Source organism: Panthera pardus, unplaced genomic scaffold (assembly GCF_024362965.1).
Source record: "Panthera pardus isolate Hobbes unplaced genomic scaffold, ASM2436296v1 HiC_scaffold_20, whole genome shotgun sequence".
In the NCBI taxonomy this organism is placed as follows: Eukaryota; Metazoa; Chordata; class Mammalia; order Carnivora; family Felidae; genus Panthera; species Panthera pardus.
Genome location: NW_026526766.1, coordinates 72,788,402 through 72,809,101, shown reverse-complemented (window position 1 = coordinate 72,809,101; position 20,700 = coordinate 72,788,402). Strand labels below are relative to the sequence as shown.

At 41.4% G+C, this 20,700-nt stretch overlaps 1 protein-coding gene across 2 annotated transcripts in view; it reads left to right on the top strand.

Moving 5' to 3' along the window:
* Window positions 1-682: 682 nt before the first annotated feature.
* Window positions 683-20,700, top strand: part of ZFP37 (ZFP37 zinc finger protein) — a 46,636-nt gene continuing 26,618 nt past the window's right edge. Inside the window, exons 1-5 of one of the 2 annotated variants that reach the window (XM_019454149.2) lie at window positions 819-921; window positions 5,269-5,357; window positions 6,013-6,139; window positions 6,448-6,582; window positions 11,730-14,354. In XM_019454149.2, the coding sequence (XP_019309694.1) occupies window positions 6,040-6,139; window positions 6,448-6,582; window positions 11,730-13,270 (1,776 nt within the window). In that variant the 5' untranslated portion in view covers window positions 819-921; window positions 5,269-5,357; window positions 6,013-6,039 and the 3' untranslated portion in view covers window positions 13,271-14,354. Of the gene's footprint in view, window positions 922-5,268; window positions 5,358-6,012; window positions 6,140-6,447; window positions 6,583-11,729; window positions 14,355-20,700 lie in introns of those variants that run through there. The other variant, XM_053908194.1, reaches the window with a different exon arrangement.

Sequence of the window (20,700 nt, the reverse complement as noted above, 5' to 3'; positions counted from 1 at the left end):
AGCAACCACTTATTTGGGATAACTTCACAAGCCCGCTGCCCCATTGTAAATTCCATCAGGGCGAACAAAGGCTGTTTCCATCTGGGTCTCCACTCTTTCCCCATTACCTAGCATAGCACAGCAACTTAGCCGGCACAAAGTAAAAGCTCAACACATAATTGTTAAATGAACGGCGTCGGTACACCAAATAGCTCATTGAGAAATTATTTCTGCTCCAATTGCTTGATTATTTGGCTTCAGCTGACCTCACTGAGGAGTGATGTGTTCATTGAACCTGCTGCTTCATTTTTTTTCCCCTCATTGTTCTTATACCGTAAAGGTAAAGACGTGTATTTGGACGATTAGTGCTCTCTCCCTACGAAACAATGGTGTCTGAGCGATCGGGCCTTTTCTCCTTCCTCCTCAGTCTCTCTTACTATCCTGGCTGTCTGGATTCCGCGCTGGGCCTCGTGATTGCGGGGTTCCCGGCAACTGGCTGCAGGGACGGATTCAGAAAGGCGACTCCGAATTCTGCATTTGCGTGGCCGAGCCTCCGGACGCCGGGGCTGGGGTGTCGAGCGCCGCGAGGCACCGTGCAGTGGGTACCGGAGCACGCCTCCTGCCCCCTCGCATCTCAGCTCTCGGGACCCTCCGCGGCGTCCCGGGCCCCCCTGCCCGCGCGCGCGGGGAGCGCGGGGCCCCCGCTGTACGGCGGAGCCTCGGTCAAGATGGCCGCGCCCTCCCGCGATACCCAGGGGCGCCGCCATCGCAGGCGCCGGGCTCGCTAAGGCCGCGCTTCGAGCAGCCGCCATGTCGGCCTCCGCCTGCGACCCGATCCTCACAAAGCAGGAGAGCGTGGGCCGGAGGAGGGGTGCGGGAACGGCCGAAGGGGCCGGGTGTGCCGCGGAGATGGCCGTGTCGGAGCCGGGGGGCAGCGCCGCGGTGAGCGCGATGGCGGGGCGGGGCGGCCCGGCGGTCCGCGGTGGGCTAGTTGGGGGTCCGTGATTGGAGGGTGGCCGCGGTCTCTGAGAGGAGCGATTTGGGAATTGGAGGCGAGGCTGGAGGGTCTTCTGGCGGGGGAGGGGTGGTCAGCGTGCTGGGGGAATCTGTGGCGCAGTGATGGGGGGCCTGCGCGGTCCGTGGGTGCCACAGTTTAAGGAAATCCGTGTTTCGAGGTATCTGCGATGACAGTGATTGCGGGGGGCGGGGGGGGGGGAGGGTGGTCCGAAAGGCCATGGTTTGGAAGGCTGTGGGGATCAGAAATGGCTTCGTGGTGTGTCAGAGATTGGGGAGGTGTGTGGCAATGTGTGGCCTATGGGAGTCTATTACGGTGCCTGTGGTAGTTGGAGACCAGACTGTCCCTGTCTGTGTGCAGAGGTCCTTTAGGAGTTTATTGAATAGTGAAAGGGAAGCGATGATGATGGTTTAGAATAGGGTCGTAGCAAGGGAATGAAAAATCAGATTCAGAATACATCTAGAGATGAGCCAGTAGGACTTCCTGATGAGCTGATAAGAAACATGAGGGAAGAGAAGAATCAAGATTTTACATCTAGACTTTTGGCTTGAGGAACCGGATAAAGGGTGCTTCCTTTTTCTGAGAAAGGGTTGTGTTGAAGACGACCAGATTTGGTGGATATAAATGGGAGCCAGAGTGGATGACAGTGGTTCTGCTTTGGCCACATCAAGACGCCCATTACATGCCCAAGTAGAGATGTTGCATAGTCATTAGATGCATGAATCTAGAATTAGGAGAGGTGTGAGCTGGAGAATTCATAATGAAAGACATCAAGCATAAAGATGGTGCTTGAAGCCATAAGATTGGATGAGGTCACCTGCAGAGAGGACGCAGATAGAGAAGAAAAGAGGGACCAAGGACAGAGCTCTGGGTCACTCATACATTTAGAGGTTTGGAAAAGAACAGAAAAAAAGGGAGAATGAGGAGTAGCCACTGAGATATGATGAAAATTGTAAATGTGATGTCAAAGAAGCTTAAAGAAGAAAGATTTTCAAGACCATGCGAGTCTGTTGTGTCATAAGCTCTTGTGAGTCCCAGACTTATCACTGCAGAGAATTTGACTTTGGCAAGATGTAGCTCAATGGTTATTTTGATTGAGAAGAGGTTTTTTTTTTGTGGAGCGATGAGGGCAAAATCCTGTTGGAATGAGTTGAAAGAATGGAGGTGATGAAATAGAGACAGAGTATAAACCAGGAGTTTTGCTGGTAAAAGGAGCAAATAAATTGGCATTGGATGGGACATGTGATTAAGAGACAGTTTTCATTGGATGAATGATATTAAGGCAACTTTGTATGTCAATAGGAACGATTCAGTAGAAAGGGAACAATAGGTGGCACAAAAGAGAGAGGTGAATTGCAGGGGGTGAAATCCTCAAGAAAGCAGTTGAGGATAGGATCCAAAGCATAAGTGGAGAAACTGGCCTTCAGTGACAGAAGGGACACGTCTTCCGTTTCAACAGAAAGGAGACAGATTGATAGGGGTTTGGAAACAGATTGGTGGAACTGGTGGTAACAAGGCAAGGTAGTTCTTGTTCACTTACATTTATTTTGTCTTTGAAAGTGTAAGGCAGATTCATCAGCTGACAGTGGGAAAGGAGTAGGTGCTGCAGATTTCAGAGAGAAAGTGGAGAATGTTTGGAATAATCATCTTGGAAAGAGGAACAGGAAGCTCTCAGTATTGGGTGCCCATTTGAGATATGTGTCATAAATTTGAAGTGAGTCCAGTCAGCACAGTTGTTTGACTTTTTTCTTTTGGAATGTTTAACTGCAAGGTTGCAGGCAGAGATTAAGTTGGGTTTAAGTTTGAGGCTTTGCTAGGGAAGTACAGTGGAGAAGAAGAGGGGCAAGGAAGTGAAAGCTGTTTTCCGTGGAGTGTGTATGGTGTTAGAACTAAATCTAAACAGGACAGGTGAAAAGTAAGGCTGCGTGGCAGTGGAAGATTGTGAAAAAATGGTTAGGATCGATGGGTATGAGGGCCGAATGTCTTTGGAGAAATATTGACATGGAAGGTACTAGAAGAAGTAAGCTGGCAGGACAGTGTTTTAAGTAGAGATTTTAGAGGTGCTGTAATGTATGTGGCAAGGGTCTAAAGAAAGCCTGGGCGACGAATCAGTGGCTGAGTTTGGGTAGAAGAAAAGATTATTGGAGTCAGGAAAGAGAAAGGCCAGGGTGTGGAAGGGCTCTTCTGCATTGATGCAGTTAGTGGAGGAGCTGTAGGGAAGAGGAAGCTCGTGTTCAGGTTTGCAGTGAATGAGGCAGAATTACTGTGCAGAAGAGTTGACATAAGTGGCCCCTGACAGCTGTCCTTAGAAAAGCCTGCTTGCAAGGTTGACCTTTGGCTGACATCTGAGAACTTAGACTGCAGGAGGCTTTGCACCATTCCCAGAAATGATAAAAGTGGCTCCCCGTGCCTGAACTAAACTATGTAGGGGCGCCTGGGTGGCTCCATCGGTTAAGCGTCCGACTTCGGCTCAGGTCATGATCTCACAATCCATGAGTTTGAGCCCCGCGTCGGGCTCTGTGCTGACAGCTCTGAGCCTGGAGCCTGCTTCAGATTCTGTGTGTGTGTCTCTCTCTGCCCCTCCCCTCCTCCCGCCTACTGTCTCTTTCTGTCTCAAAAATAAATAAAACATTTAATAAACTAAACGATGTAAACAATGCGGTTTATGCTGAACTCCTGATTTCCTTTTGGGGATCCGGGACTTTTGTGTGTGCCAGGCAGAGGGTGCCCGTGAGCTCCACTGAGTCTCTACGGTGCTTCCTTGGGAAACACCATTTCACACGTGTTCTCACGATTTATTTCTGGAGGAATCATGTGTGTCCTGTGTGACTCCACTGGAAGAGGACTCTTGGATACTTGTGCCTGGCTTCCTCTAGACTTCACCCCATGCACCTTTTCCTTAGCTGTACTACATCATAGCTCCGAGTACAACTATATGGTGAGGCTGTGAGTTCTTCTAGTTAATCGTTGAAATGGAGGGTTAATGGGTTGAAGTCTGGTGATACTCTAAACATGATAGGGATTTTGAAGGATGAATGAAGAATAGTTGAAAGTTATCGTTGACCTCAACTTCAGGCCGTGAGGTACACGAGTCATGGTTGGGCCAAACCAAATAACCTCCAGCAGGGAGCCTTGTAAGGGAGCAGGATCCTCAGGAGAAGGTAGATTTCAGGCAAAGCAAGCAGGTGAAGGGAATGGCTAAAGAGATTGAAGGTATAGTGAAGTTGGCTGGCACTGATTCGGGTTTCTGTAAACACCACTGTTGGTGGAGGTCTGTTGGTATCAGTGATTGGGGACTGGTAGAGTCGGGATTTGGGGTTGCATCAGAGAAGAGACTGATGTGTTCTTTAGGTATCCATAGTTGAGAGACCTGTGGGATTTTGTGATTGGAGTGTGTGGGGGCGACTGGGGAGATTTGTTGCTGTTACTGATAGGGGACTTTGTTGGGATCAGTCTATCAGTGACTGAGAGGCCAGTGACAGTCAATGATGGGACTTCTTAGATGTCCATGACTGGAGGTTTGTCAGGTCAGAGATTGGTGACATACACAGCTAATTGATTGGTGGTTTATGGAGGTAGGGAGTTATTTTTCAATGTGAAACAAATCTGTTCAAGCGTGTATTCATTAGTGGCAAACTTCTCCAGGAGCTGTGTCTCCTCCTCTCACCTGCCTAATAAGAGGAGATCTTAAACATGCTTTAATTTCTCCCCATCCCCCACCTTATATTCCTGTTTATTTTTCTTAAGTCACGCCTCTTTTTTTTTTTAATTTTTTAACATTTATTTATTTCTGAGAGACAGAGCATGAGTGGGTTAGGGGCAGAGAGAGAGGGAGACACAGAATCCGAAGCAGGCTCCAAGCTCCGAGCTGTCAGCACAGAGCCTGATGCGGGGCTTGAACTCATGGACGGCGAGATCATGACCTGAGCCAAAGTCAGACACTTAACCAACTGAGCCACCCAGGTGCCCCTAAGTCACGACTCTTGATTTTAATGACTTTTGTAACAGTTGTACAAGAAGATTATCAAGTTACTTGGATGTAACTAGACATTTGACTGGTTTTATTATTCACAGCTCTTTCTTGTACATTATGTCCTTCCCAATCTTGAAATCTTTATTCTGATTCACTTTTCCTTCTTTTAAAAATCACTCCCTTTCTTCTCCTCCTCCTCCTTCCCTGTCCCTCTCCTTTTCTTTACTTCTAAAATATATACGTATTATATTTTCTGCATCCTTACATGCCTAAAATACATTACTTTTGCTTCCAAATATAGGTGATTTTTTGGCTGGTTCTAAAAATCAAGGATCTCAATTCTTCTACCTCATAAACACTATTCCACTGTTTTTTGTTATAGAAGAAAAGGTAAAGACTGATTCTGTTTGTTTTGGTAATTGTCTTTCTCTCTGATAATTGTATGACTTTTTTCACTCTTTATCCTCTTGAATAAACAAATTCACAAGTGGGACTGTTTTAGTCAGTTTGGGCTGCTACAACGAAGTACCATCAACTGAGTAGCTTATAAACAGCAGAAATTTACGCTGTCAGTTCTGGAGGCGAGAAGTCCAAGATAGGGTGTGAGCCTGGCTGGGATCTGGTGAGACCATCTGCCAGGTTGCAGACTTCTTGTACCCTCACTTGGCAGAAGGAGCAGAGAGAGGAAGCAAGCTGTCTTGTGACTCTTATATGGGCATTAATCCTATTCATGGAGACTCCACCCTCATGAACTCATCCCATTCTAATTACTTCCTGCAGGCCCTGTCTCCTAATACCATCACATTGGAGGGGAGGGTTTCTGCGTATGAATTTTGGGGATACTCAAACATTCAGTCCATAATAGGGACATTTCTTAATATGATTTTTGCCTCTCAAAAAATGCATAATTGAGTAAAGAATTAGTATCCACTATAACATCATGATCAAATTGAATGGTTGAGCTAAGAACAAATCATTATTATCTTGTCCAAATCACTCACTAATGTGAATAACATTAGACTGAGTAGAAGTATTGCTATTACAGGGATCAGTAACATTCAAAGATGTGACTATGGCTTTTACCCAGAAGGAATGGGAGCAACTAGATCCTGCCCAGAGGAACCTGTATAAGGATGTGATGCTGGAGAACTACAGCAACCTTGCCTCAATGGGTAAGGACAGTTCTTTCATAATTCAAAATGTGTGCATGGTGATACCTTCTCTCTGAAGTTCTTGATAAATTTGGCCATGGTTATTATGAATCAAAGAGTTGTGATCCCTTTTGGGTACAACTCAAGATACTGTGTCCCTGTCTCCAAAATGGAAGGTCTCCTTGGATAGGGTACATGGGCAGCCATTGTGAAATTTCAGAAGCCGTATATTCTTAATTCTTTCAAGGCTCTGAAGTCCAAATATTAGTGTTTGATTTCTGGGATGTTTGTTTTCCTAACACTCAACTTGTACCATTTCTCATGAGCAGGTTATCAAGCTCCCAAACCAGACATGATCTCCAAGTTGGAAAAAGGAGAAGAGCCATGGTTGGGGAAGGGCAAAAAACCTAGACAAGGTGGTCCCAGTGAAATAGCAAGACCCAAGCAAATAGGAACCAATGGAAGTAAGTTCCTAGTTTTTTGGTGGTAACTTTGCAATTCTTCAATGATTGATTGATTGATTGATTGATTGATTTATGTTTATTTTTGAGAGGGAGTGAGCATGAGCAGGGAAGGGGCAGAGAGAGAGGGAGACAGAGGATCCAAAGCAGGCTCCGCTCTGACAGCAGAGGGCCTGATGCGGGGCTCATGAACCGTGAGATCATGACCTGAGTCAAAGTCGGACACTTAACCGACTGAGCCACCCAGCCAACCCAATGAATAATTTATTTTTAAAATCTTAAATATTTGAGACCTTTATTTCTTAACCAGGAGTAGCAGTTGAAAAATATCCTCTCCTGGGGGAGGAGGAGTTCAAACTACAAAGATTCTCTAACCTTGGAGATTCTAATATCTCTTCTGTCTATGAACCTGTCTACGTGTGAGGTTCTCGTATGAGGTTCACTACAGTTGTAAGCCAGTGTTCACGTATGGGGGTTTGCTTATACCACTTGCATCAGTTAGCTTAGGCTAAGTTATGCTCCATTAAGGAATGACCCCCAAATCTCAGTGGCTTCCAACAAGAAAGATTTGTTTCATGCTCATGCTGTAGCCCTATTCCACATTATCCTTTGGACCTACATCGAAAGAGCAGTCCCTATTTGGCAAATCCTGCTCTCATGTCACAAGGAAAGAAGAATGAGTAGAACCACTTGTTGACTTAAAACTACTGAATGGAAGTGGTAGATATCTCTTTCTGCTCACATTTTATTGGCTAATTGGTTAGAGCAGATCACCTGGCCACTCCTAAGCTCAGCAGGGTAGGAATGTACAGCCCTTCTCCAGGGAGGATTCAAGTGGCATGCAGGGGCCTGGGAGGTACAATCTTTCCACAGGGAACAGTAATACAGTATGCCACACCATTCATATTGTGGTAGGAAAAAGGTGACAACTAGAGTTCTGAACCTTTGATACCATACCTCAGATGCCTAACTGACCTTTCCATATATAGTCAGTCATCTTTCCTCATTTATGCTCTCCATTGCTCAGCTTCCAGGAGGAGCAGTGACTCCTCTTAGCTGTTCTCAAAGTCCCATCACTGCTTACCTTGTTTAAAGCAGTGCTGTTTTTTATTATCTCCTTTTTTACTAATATCCTCAGTATATTTCCCTTCATCCAGTCAAATTCTGGGACTCCATGATATATTTCTCTCCTTATGTGTTCAAACCTTCTTGGGTCCATCCTCTTTCCAAATCTCTTGGCATGATGCTCCCTGCCTTTAATTACTTTCCACTTCCCTTCCTTCACTGTGAAAATGCTCCAGACCTGTGGTCTATAATGAATCATCATTTCCATTTGCTCCTTAACCTCTACAGTCAAATCCTACAGATTTTGTGTCTCTATGTAAATTTCTGGCTTTAAAGTAACCCCTGCTTACCTTCCAGCACATATTTTAATAGTTTTGATCAGCATGAAATTCTTGCCTACTTAGCTTAAATTATATACCACTTAAATCTGATCTTCTAAGTGCTTCTTTGCATTTATTTCACCAGATTCTCTTCTTTCCACTTGCTGAAGTATCCCTAAGGTTTTGTCTTCTTCTCTCTGTTCTTTTTTTTTTTTCTATTGTATTTTCCTCAAAAGAATCATTTGTGCAAATACAAGCTACTTATTCTACATGGATGACTTTCAAGAAAAATTTATCTTGTCCAGATAAATCTCCAGTTTCTTTGTGTTGCACTCATATTTTTACCTACTTTACAGGAAAGCTCATTCTCAGAGTGTCAGAAATGGAAAGCTTTATATTTCTTTCTAAATTAGAGCTTCCTTTCACCTTCCATATTTTTATCAGGGTCTACTTTGAAAATTTTTTTAACGTTTATTTTATTTTTGAGAGAGGGGAGGGGGGAAGGGGCAGGCAGAGAGGGAGCCACAGAATCTGAAGCAGGCTCCAGGCTCTGAGCTGTCAGCACAGAGCCTGACGTGGGGTTCGAACTCATGAACTGCAAGAACGTGACCTGAGTGGAAGTCGGACCCTTAACCTACTGAGCCACCCAGGTGCCCCGGGTCTACTTTGATTTAAGGTCTGTCTACCATGGAGTTCCGGTGCATCTTTGCTCTCTGCCTTCTCTTTTTCTATCCTCTCCTCAGTTCCTGATTTGTTCGTTTGCTGTCTTCACTTCTCACGGACATCACCCAAATTAGCTTTACATTATCTCATGCCTAAATTGTTCTAATTCTTAGGCTGATTTGTTGAATTCATTTTTTAAGTAATTCATCTTAGGTGTTGCCACCAAATATTAAAATATTCACTTATTATTTACATCACTGTAGTCCCCAACTTAGCAGAATGTTTACAGTATATTTTTAAGTGTCCTCTGAATTTTCCAACTCTCCACGAATTCTTGAAACCAGAAGGACTAGTCCTTCAAATGGCGAATGAAGGGACCTCATGGAGTTTTCGATCCATCCATTAGTGGCTCCAATTTTGGCTGTGTTTACTTATCTCACTGTTACTTGGTGTGCAACTAAAAAATAATACTGAATCATTTAATGCATCTTTGTCATTGCTATAGTGACTTTCTTCTCAGTTCAGTTTCCTATATAGTACTTGGAATTGCTTCAAGGAAAGACTGTTCTATTCCTTCCAATGATTTGCTGAGTCTATTGAGCTATATACTTCAGTCATTTTAGCTTAAAATTCAGGTGTTAGTTACTCTCTCAGATTCAGGATAAGCTTACAGTCTTTTTTTTTTTTTTTTAATGTTCATTTATTTTTGAGAGAGAGAGACAGACAGACAGACAGACAGAATTGGAAGCAGGCTCCAGGCTCTGAGCTGTCACCACAGAGCCCGACTCGGGGCTTAAACTCAATAGACTGCGAGTTTATGACCTGAGCCGAAGTTGGACGCTTAACCGACTGAACCACCCAGGCGCCCCAGGATAAGCTCACAATTGTAATCATATGCTCTATCAGACTCAACTCTCTTCATTATTACCCTATTATTATACCATTTCACTAGTTCAGATTCTATCTTTTCCCCTCATGGTAAATTTCTCTCATAGTGCTTTATATTTTTTCCTGCTGGCCAATCTTCATCATTATAAGAGGTTCTTATAATGTTACACCTCAAGGGGAAAGGTTTGAGTTTTGATCCCTTTCTTCCCAGAAGATTTGCCTCTATCCTCTCCAGAATCCTTGGACATTGGAAGAGGCCACCTTTGTCTTGCTCTTGTTCTACCCTTTCCCCCAAAATGCTTGTACCACTTAAAGTTTCCTAAAGGAAAAAGCAGCTGGCAACTCTACCTCTCCCTGTTATATCTATACCACTATATCTATACCTACAAAAATTGATTTTTTTACCCCATGGGAACTAATCTGTTCAAAGTCCTCCATGAAAGTAATGGTGTTTCCTGGCTTATATCCAAATACTAAAACTCTTTTCTGTTTGATCCCAGTTTTCACTTTATCCATGTGTTGTTCCTTTATGACCAAGGCAGCTGTTCAGTTTCTTATATTCTTTGAGACTCTTACATCTGTTTCTCTCTTTGAGTCTGTTTAATTCCCATCCTAAAGCTTTTTCTGCTTTTCCACACACATAACTGAAGAAAGCTGCCTCAAAATGGTAGTCCCAACTCTTAAGTTTTTGGATTTTTACACATGTCGTATCCATACCTAGCTAAAAGAGGTCTTTGAATTTCAATTCTAAATTCTTAGGAGAAAGAATAGTATTGGTCTAGTTTGGGCCCTATGTTTACCACTGTTCAATCAATTGTTTTCAACCAGAGTTTGGATCATAATGGTACAAACATAATTGCCTCCATGTGTCAGTGTGGGTGGTGGACTCAGAGAAGGAAAACACACACTGGGAAGGTATCTTAAAATGTGTAATTGTATAACGTGTGGAAGGAAGGACGTGAGCAATCACTTAAAGCTGGGAATAAGCTTAAAATTTATGATTAGTAATTAGTAGCGTGACCTGACAGAAACAAAGGTATGCTCCATAGCAAACTGTTGGAAAACAGATACATGTGTACATTGTAACTCTAAATGGTGTAAATCTCATTTCTATGAATTTTATCATGGTAAAAGCATCAGGGGACTCAGAAACTGTAGGGTTGTTTTTTGTTTGGTTGGTTTTTTAGTTTTTCGGGGGTTTTTTGGTTGTTTGTTTGTTTGTTTTAGTACAGGAATGTCGTTATTATATTGATCGTAGGTGGTAGCACTGGAACACCCTTTCCTGCTTGTTCCCTTAGTCACCTATAAGCTGTTCAGTATTTCTTGGTAGACTTCCCTTATTTTCTCTATTTTGGCTTTTTGGAGGGCAGTAACAAAAATTTACTCAGGCTAGCCTAAGTAAATCGAGGAATTTACTATAAGGACTTAGGTTTATCTCTTGTAACCTAAAGGTGGATATGTCAGCCTGATCCTACCAGGGATTAGAACTAGGAACTGGAAAGCCATCCAGAATTGGGATTAGATAAATGGTCTCTTTGAGAACATGTGATCTCACATCTCTGCTTCTTTGTGGATGTATGCTTTGTTCTTCATACTGATGAACTTTCTGTTTACACAGGGAAGATATGACTTTACTATTACTCATTTTATATCATTGTAAAAACCCAATGGAGACAAACTAGAGTCTAAATATTTAGGAGGAAGACTCATATTGGACACTTTGGCTTGAGCCAGATGTGTCTCCAATTGTGACCAGAGAGAGCTGAATTAATGTAGTACAGGCTGTGGGAGCCAAATACTGTGAATGAATTGGCAGTTATCAAAGCTGGGAAGCTTGGGCTGTGGAGAAACCTCAAAAAATACCAACCACAATCACAAGCTCTTTTAACTTCATCTATTACCTAGTCACTGCTCCTTCAGTTTATCTTATCATCTATCCCAGGTTACAAGGTTATATTTGTAAACAGGCAAAATTTTTTCTAATTACTATTGTCAATTATCTTTTCTTGGATAAGCACTTGGAAGTGCTCTCTACAGCACTTTCCCCTCAAGTCCAAAAGCTTAGGGACATTTACACTTGATATTTCATTCACCTTGGGATGTGAAGCTTGAATAAAGATTCAGCCCCACAATAGGGCATTTGTTTTATAACTTGTAGTTCAAAATATGAGAGTGAAAAGATTCATAAGAATGTCTCATTGAATTCCATTTTAGAAGAAGTCCAGCAAGATAACGACCAGCTAGTGAATCACCAGGAATCTCAAAACAAACTCCTTAGGGAAGTTGCATTCAAGAAAAAAAGTCTGACTAAGAAGAAAGGTCATGAATGTAGCTCACTGGGGGAAATAAATGTGAGTACAAAACATGTTCCTTCAAAAAGAAAGCTTAAATTTGATTCACATGGAAAGAGTTTGAAACAGAATTTAGACTTACTTGGTCATATAAGAAACTATGCAAAAAAGAAACCTAATGTAACTAAAGAGCACAAGAAATCTTTCAGCCATAGCTTACCTGATACAAAGAAAAACAAAAATCAAACTGGAAAGAAACAGAAATTATCCAACCATAGCTTATCTAATAAGCATGACAAAACTCAAACTGGCAAGAAACATGAGAAATTATCTCATCATAGCTCATCCCATACTAAATGCGACAAAAGTCAAACTGGAAAGAAACATGAGAAATCATCCAGCCGTAGCTCATCTACTAAGTGTGACAAAACTCAAGCTAAAGCCAAACCCTATGAATGTAATCAATGTGGGAAGGTTCTCAGTCACAAGCAAGGACTCACTGACCATCAGAGAATTCATACTGGGGAGAAACCCTATGAATGCGATGAATGTGGGATAGCCTTTAGCCAAAAGTCACACCTCGTTGTGCATCAGAGAACTCACACTGGAGAAAAGCCATATGAGTGTACTCAGTGTGGCAAAGCCCACAGTCATAAACATGCCCTCACTGACCATCTGAGAGTTCATACTGGGGAAAAGCCCTATAAATGTACTGAGTGTGGGAAAACCTTTAGACACAGCTCAAACCTTATTCAACATGTAAGATCTCATACAGGTGAGAAGCCCTATGAATGTAAGGAATGTGGAAAATCCTTTAGGTATAACTCATCTCTTACAGAACATGTGAGGACTCATACAGGTGAAATACCATATGAATGTCATGAATGTGGAAAGGCTTTTAAGTATAGCTCATCCCTTACTAAACATATGAGAATTCATACAGGTGAGAAGCCCTTTGAATGTAATGAATGTGGGAAAGCTTTCAGCAAGAAGTCACACCTCATTATACATCAAAGAACTCATACTAAGGAGAAACCCTACAAATGTAATGAATGTGGAAAAGCATTTGGACATAGCTCATCTCTTACTTACCACACGAGAACTCATACAGGTGAAAGTCCTTTTGAATGTAACCAATGTGGAAAGGCCTTCAAACAAATTGAAGGCCTTACTCAACATCAGAGAGTTCATACTGGGGAAAAACCCTATGAATGTAATGAATGTGGGAAAGCTTTTAGCCAAAAGTCACATCTCATTGTACATCAGAGGACTCATACTGGGGAGAAACCTTTTGAATGTAATGAATGTGGAAAAGCTTTCAATGTAAAGTCACAACTTGTTATACATCAGAGATCCCACACTGGAGAGAAACCCTATGAATGTAATGAATGTGGAAAAGCTTTCAAACAAAATGCATCCCTTACCAAACATGTAAAAACTCATTCAGAAGAAAAATCTCAGTGAAATTAATCTGGGAAAACCTTTTAACTAGAGGTTTTATTTAACCTTAGAAGAAGTCTGAATTTTAAGGATGTTAGAAAGCCTTTAATAAGAAGTCACACCTCGCTACATACGAGAGAATTTGAAAATGAATCTTACGGGGAAGCAATGGATGGAGAGTTTAAACTTGATACCAACCTTTTATAGAAAATACTGTTTTAAAAGTACTCAATTATTAATTATTTATGTGTTCAGACCAAAATATAAAGCTTTTAAAAATGTTAATAAGCTGAAAAATCAGAGCAGTAGAGAAGCAAATTACATATGCTAAATTCCTGAGTTGCTTGAGTTTTGTGTACTTAAGCACCACATATGAGAATTGAATTTGCATATCTGTTAATTTCCATGTATAAATGTTTGTGGCCACTGGTATGAACCTGATCTTTGATATTATCACCTCTCTCTTTCTTAATGTCTTTGTTAGCTTCTGCATCAGCTGCAAACTTCCTAAAGGTTATTTATGTAAAAAATATTAACAGAAAATTAAGAGAAAAAATGAAAGCAGCTGAGGATGCACAGGTGCTGGTGGGGAATGATGTCCAAGATACATCATTAAGTGAAAAAAGCAGATTGCTGAACTGTGTGTATAGTATGTTCCCACTTTTGTACAAAAGGGTGTGCATTTGCCTATCTCTGTGTGTGTATATATGTATGTGTGTATATATGTATACGTATATTTGTATGTAAATAGACTTGGTTTGAAAAAATATATAAGAAACCTTATAGTGGTTTCTGTGAGCACAGGAGTACAGGAATGGGAGCTGGGACTGGAGGGAGACCTCCTTTTTATTATATCCTGTATACGAATTTTTGAACAATGTAAATGTATTATTTTCACAACTAAAGTCCTTTTAATATGCATACATCAACACTGATTAAAATTTTCACTGAGCCCACTCCATGCTGTTGTTTACAAAGTAAAAGTTTCTATGACTATTAGGAAGGGTGGTGAATCTGAGGATATGGCATTAAACTTGATATTGAATTCACAAAGACTTTTCCTGTCAAACACACGTCCTTTTATTAAAATAATGAATTACAACTATAATTCTGTACTGTGTTTCTTCTATATGCCATTTTTTAAAACGACTGAAGATAAATTTTGATTTTAGGTGAATGAAAGTGCTTTTCTGAACAGTCACTCCGTTTTGTCTCATATTCAGAGCACGTATATACAAACACCTCAATCTGGGGTTTCAAATGTATTGTAACAAATGCCACTACTTCCTGTTCTTGCCCAATAGCAAACATTGCTAATGGGTCACCACACTCATTCTGAGTGAATCTAGACATGGCCTCAGAATCATTCTTAAGCATGTATTCCAGGGGCACCTGGGTGGCTCAGTTGGTTAAGCGCCCAATTTCAGCTGAGGTCATGATCTCACAGTTTGTGGGTTTGAGCCCCACATCAGGCTCTGTGCTGACAGCTCAGAGCCTGGAGCCTGCTTCGGATTCTGTGTCTCCCTCTCTCTCTGCCCCTCCTCTGCTCATGCTGTGTCTCCCTCACTCTCAAAAATAAGTAAACATTAAAAAAAAAAAGCATGCATTCCAGAGGTTACTATGGATCAATTTGAGTTTGCACATGAGACCTATTTTCCACTGCATACTTATTTATTTTTTTAATTAAAAATAATATTTTTTATTAAAATTTTTTTTAACGTTTATTCATTTTTGAGAGACAGAGAGAGACAGAGCATGAGCGGGGAAGGGGCAGAGAGAGGGAGACACAGAATCTGAAACAGGCTCCAGGCTCTGAGCTGTCAGCACAGAGCCTGACACGGGGCTCAAACTCACAAACTGTGAGATCCTGACCTGAGCTGAAGTCGGACGCTCAACCGACTGAGCCACCCAGGCGCCCCTAAAAATAATTTTTAATGTTTATTTGAGAGAGAGAGAGAGACAGAGCGCAAGCAGGGAAGGGGGAGAGAGAGAGGGAGACACAGAATCCAAAGCAGGCTCCAGGCTCTGAGCTATCAACACAGAGCCTGCTGCAGGGCTTGAACTCACGAACTGTGAGATCCTGACCTGAGCTGAAGTTGGACACTTCACCGACTGAGCCACCCAGGTGCCCCTATTATTATTATTTTTTATTCACGAGTCATAGATAAAAAACACAGCTGAATTGTATTAAAATTTAAGTTGTTACACTAAAAACAGTGACTTAAGCACAAAAATGGTTTCATAATATAAGGTAATAATAATATTTGGCATGTATGTCACCTTTTACATTTTTACAGCACATTTACTACATTACCTCATTTGTTCTTCAGAAGAAGCATACGGGTTAATAAGCAAGACTTTTTTAGTGGTCAGTTCTGCTCAATAAATATTTCATCTGGATACTAGGCTAGTATAATGATGGCCCCTCAGCGAATATGTGGTTAAGTGTCATCTTTGCAAATATTTCCCATTCAAATTCCTGCCTTCTTGATCTCCTCACTTCAGAGAATTAACAGATATAGGTATTGAGAATGAAATGTGTGTGTATATACACGTGTGTGTTGAAAAATCAACTCATGAATGTTATACCCTCATTTCTAAGTAACTTACTTACTTTCAGAGAAGGAAAATGCAATGTGAAAGCCATTTTCCATCAGTAATTTGTAACCAAGTGGAAGCCTGGCACCAAACACAGAATGAATCTTCACTTTCCAGAGCTGTGGAAAGTCTGCACTTTTTAGAAGGATAAAACAGTTGCATGTGATGACTAGGTCAAATTTCCCACACCTTGTGGAGAACCCATAATAGTACCATACCTGGGACAGTGAGGAATATAGGTATGTATGCCTGAGCAGTGGAAATAAGTGTTTGAAAGCCAACGAGTACAGTAAAAAAGGAATTAAATGTTAGCATCAATGACTGAAGAAAGGATGTCTAAAAAATTATTGGAGATGAAGAATGAAAGAAAATAGACATACAGAGGTGAGTTTAAATGATAGCATGTGTCAAAATTGACTGGAGGGCTTGTTAAAACACAGACATTAGAAATGGGCCCCATCCACAAAGTTTCTGACTCAGTAGGTCTGGGACAGTAGGGGGTGGGAGGCTGAGAATTTGCATTTTTAATAACTTCCCAGGAGATGCTGATGGTGCTGGTCTGGGGACCACACTTTGAGAAACACTGGTATAAATCATTGTTAAAATTTAAGAGTATTTGAAAACGTTTCTGAGACATTTCTTTAATATAAAGATAATGTTTATACACACAAATACATATGTTAGAAAATGCAAAATATCACTATCATTATGTGGATGGTGATTCAAGATTGTCAGTTTAAGAGTAAGTTTTATGTTTTTCTAAGTAATTTTTCTATTTTCATGAATTGATTTTATTTTATTGTAATGAGTTTTCATTACTGGTATGGCCAAGTAGATTCCTACTGATCCTGACCCTCCACAGATAATAGTTATAAACTCTGGAAAACCACACACACACACAACCAATGACCTGAAGGTACTGGAGAGTGAACAAAAGCAGATTATGGAAAAGAGTTGAAATTTGGAAGAAGGGAATGGTAAGTTAGATCACAGCTTTTATCCTGAGGATATGCTAAAGTTGGTGTGGCAGAGGTGGGTAATTTGATAGAAAACATTCAGTCTTTTGGAGATGAAAAAGTACAGGGCTGAGTTTCAGGGAAACCACAGCCACTGAAAAGTGAAAGGAAAATCCCAGAAAAGAAAGACTCAAAGAAGGAGCAACCCAAATTCTGTGAATAAACTCTGCCCAAATCCCTGTCTGATCTCTGAACCATGCATATTTGGCACAGACTCCTAATGTTTCAACTAAAGACAAGAGAACTGAGCTTTTATTTGTGCTGCTGCCCCACAGAATTAGTTTGAAGTTTGAGTTCAACCATGCTAATTACTTGCTAAAACAAAAATGTTAACACTCTTCAGAGAAATATAACAGAATCCAAACTCTCCACAACTTATCATTCATGATATCTAGGATACAAGAAAAATTTACTTGACAGTTAAACAATTAGGAAAATGTGACCCTATTCAAGAAAAGAGACAACCAATCCAAAAGTTGGGATGAGCATATGAGGATATTAATATAAGTATTATAATACTGCTTAGTGAAATAAAGATATGCTCACAGTGAATACATTTTTAAGAACTAAGCAAATAAATAGAAACTGGAGAAAAACCAAAAGAAAACTCTAGAACTTAGAAGTACAATGTCTGAAATTTAAAATTCACTGGAGGGGTGTCTGAGTGGCTCAATTGGTTAAGCATCTGACTTTGGCTCAGGTCATGATCTTGTGGTTTGTGAGTTCGAGCCCCATCTCTGCTGTCAGCGTGGAGCCTGCTTCAGATCATCTGTCCCCCTCTATCTCTGCCCCTCCCCTACTTGCACACTCACTTTCTCTCAAAATTAAAACAAATATTTTTAAAAAGTTTTTTAATTCACTGGATAAGTTTACCAGCAGAATGTAAATGACAGGGAAGTCATTGAACTTGAAATAGGTCAGTAGAAAAAAAATGTTTTAATTTTAAAATTCATAATGGAGGGGTACCTGGGTAGCTCAGTCAGTTAAGCATCCAACTCTTGGTTTCAGCTTAGGTCATGATCTCACAGTTTTGTGAGTTCGAGCCCTGTGTGGAGCTATGCTCTGGCAGCACAGAGCCTGTTTGGGGTTCTTTCTCTGCTCTTTCTGCCCCTCCCCAACTTGTGCTGTCTCTGTCTCTCTCAAAATAAATAAACTTAAAAAAATGCATAATAGAAGTAGGAAGGGAGATGCAAAAGAAGAAAATCAAAGGAGACAAACAATAGAAATAATAACATAGTAGACCTAAACCCAACCTTAACAATCATTACTTTAAAAGTTAGTTGACAAAACTCTCAAATTAAAAGGCAGAGATTTTCATAATGGATAAAAAGGCAAGACCCAGTTTTAGCTCTGCACAAGATCTATACTTTAAAAAGACACAGAGGGGCGCTGGGGTGGCTTAGTTGGTTAAGTGTCCGACTTTGCCTCAGGTCATGCTCTCGCAGTTCATGAGTTCAAGACCCGTGTCGGGATCTGTGCGGACAGCTCAGAGCCTGGAGCCTGCTTCAGATACTGTGTCTCCCTCTCTGCCCCTTCCCCACTTGTGCTCACTCTCTCAAAAGTAAAAATTTTAAATAAATAAATAAAAAGACACAATTAAGTCGAAATTAAATGGATTAAAATGATATATCACACAAATAGTAAGCATACAAAGGCATAAATGGCTATATTTATAGCAGACAAAACAGACTTCTCAGTGAAACTATTAACAGATAAAGAGGGCCAATTTAAAAAGATTAAAAGAGGGGTGCCTGAGTGGCTCAGTTGGTTAAGCGTCCGACTTCAGCTCAGGTCATGATCTTGTGGTCCATCAGTTCGAGCCCCGCGTCGGGCTTTGGGCTGATGGCTCAGAGCCTGGAGCCTGCTTCCGATTCTGTGTCTCCCTCTCTCTCTGCCCTTCCCCCATTCATGCTCTGTCTCTCTCCATCTCAAAAATAAACAAACATTAAAAAAAATTTTTTTAAAGATTAAAAGATTAATTCATCAGGAAGACAAAACATTCATAAACATTTATGCACCTAAAACAGAGCTCTAAAGTATAAGAAGCAAACGTGGAAAGAATTAAGGAGAAATATAAACAATTCCACAATCATAATTGATTTTCACATCCTTCTCTAGGCAGCTGATAAAACAGCTAGACAGAACATTAGTAAAGACCCTATTAATTAACTGGTATTTAAATTAAAATTTTTAAAAAAGGAAAAATTAGTAAGCACATATATTACCTAAAGAACATTATAAAACATCTTGACCTAATTGGTGTTTATAGAACATTAACTCTAGGGGGCGCCTGGGTGGCTCAGTCAGTTAAGCATCCGACTTCAGCTCAGGTCATGATCTTGTGGTTCAGGAGTTCAAGCCCCACGTTGGGCTCTGTGCTGACAGCTCAGAGCCTGGAGCCTGCTTCGGATTCTGTGTCCCTCTCTCTCTCTGCTCCTCCCCTGTTCGCGCTCTGTCTCGCTCTCTTTCAAAAATAAATCAAAACATTTAAAAAAAACCCAGTATCTATGAAAGGAAGGAGGAAATGCAGGATTGGACAAAGGACGAAGTTTACATACATTGCAGACCCAACAAAGCTTCTGCAAACCTGGTGAAGAGCTCTGAAGTGAGTGTTTTTCCCACTCACTGTATTAGGCCTCTGGACCCCCGTCTTGCTCATTCACCGGATGCAGGCTGCACTGCAAAGGGCATGACCTTGGGTGAGGCAGCTCTCTGTAACGGAGTCCTAGTTCTAAGTAGCTGACAGCTAGAAGTTGTCTTCTTAGTGCACTCCCCCCAGCCAAACATCAAGTCCTTCCTTAAAGAAGAGTCTGGATATGCAACTTTATGTCTATCATACTACTTCCCTTGCTCTGTTTAGATATACTGGTTTTTATATATCGGTGAAGTACTTCCTCCAGAATTCCTGAGTCCCTCTTTGCTTGTGGGGAGAAGTCAGAAGGGAGAGATTAGTGGGATAAACCACAGCTCCTGCTGCTATAGTGGTCCCAGGGTCATAGTAGATAACTCATCACCTCACTTCTCCACTATCCATTTGCAGCGACCTCTGCTGACCTAAGACACTGGCCATAATGCCCTTCTCAGACCTGAACCTGTACATTTACAGTCACAGTTGGGCCAGAGGTACTAAGTGGATCACTGAGTTCTATGTTTTCTTCCCTGCCCACATTGTGTGATAGCCCACTTTCTACTGATATCGGGGTTATTCACCTCTTCTGAAATAGTGCTGCCTCCTTTTGCCTACTGGTTCTTTGCACACAAAGAGCTGAGAGTATTTACGCATCAACCTGAAGTCCTTGTAGGGGATGCTGATGTAACAGTGGTGGGTGCCATGGGCTTGCTTATGCCGGCTGTTGCTGAATGTACCACTTCCACCTTAAAATGGATGTTTTCTAAACCCACTTAATTCATGATTTGATGGTTTTGACAGGTTCTACCTCATAATGGGTAGTTCTGGTGCAGTAGTCATTTAGTGTCCCATGGGCATGCATTCTGTTTTTACCAGGATGCAGTAGTATGCAAGATGTTTTACAAAAGCATCTAATTGTCCACTGCAGATGGCCCGGCCTTGCTCCAAAACTCCAGGAGCCTATGGTGTTCTCCTATTGGGGCTTGCCACAAACTCCGCATGTCATCTCTGCCCACCACTGGCACTACCGATACCAAGGGTTAAATAGACATCAGCTGAGTATGTATGTGGCAGTCTATTTCTGGACTCTCTGTTCCATTTATCTATTGATTTACTTTCATGCCAATATTACTTTGCATTGATTCCTGTAAACCAATAGTAAGTTTTGAAGTCAGGTAAAGAAAGTAAGCCCTCCCACTTTGTTTTTCTTT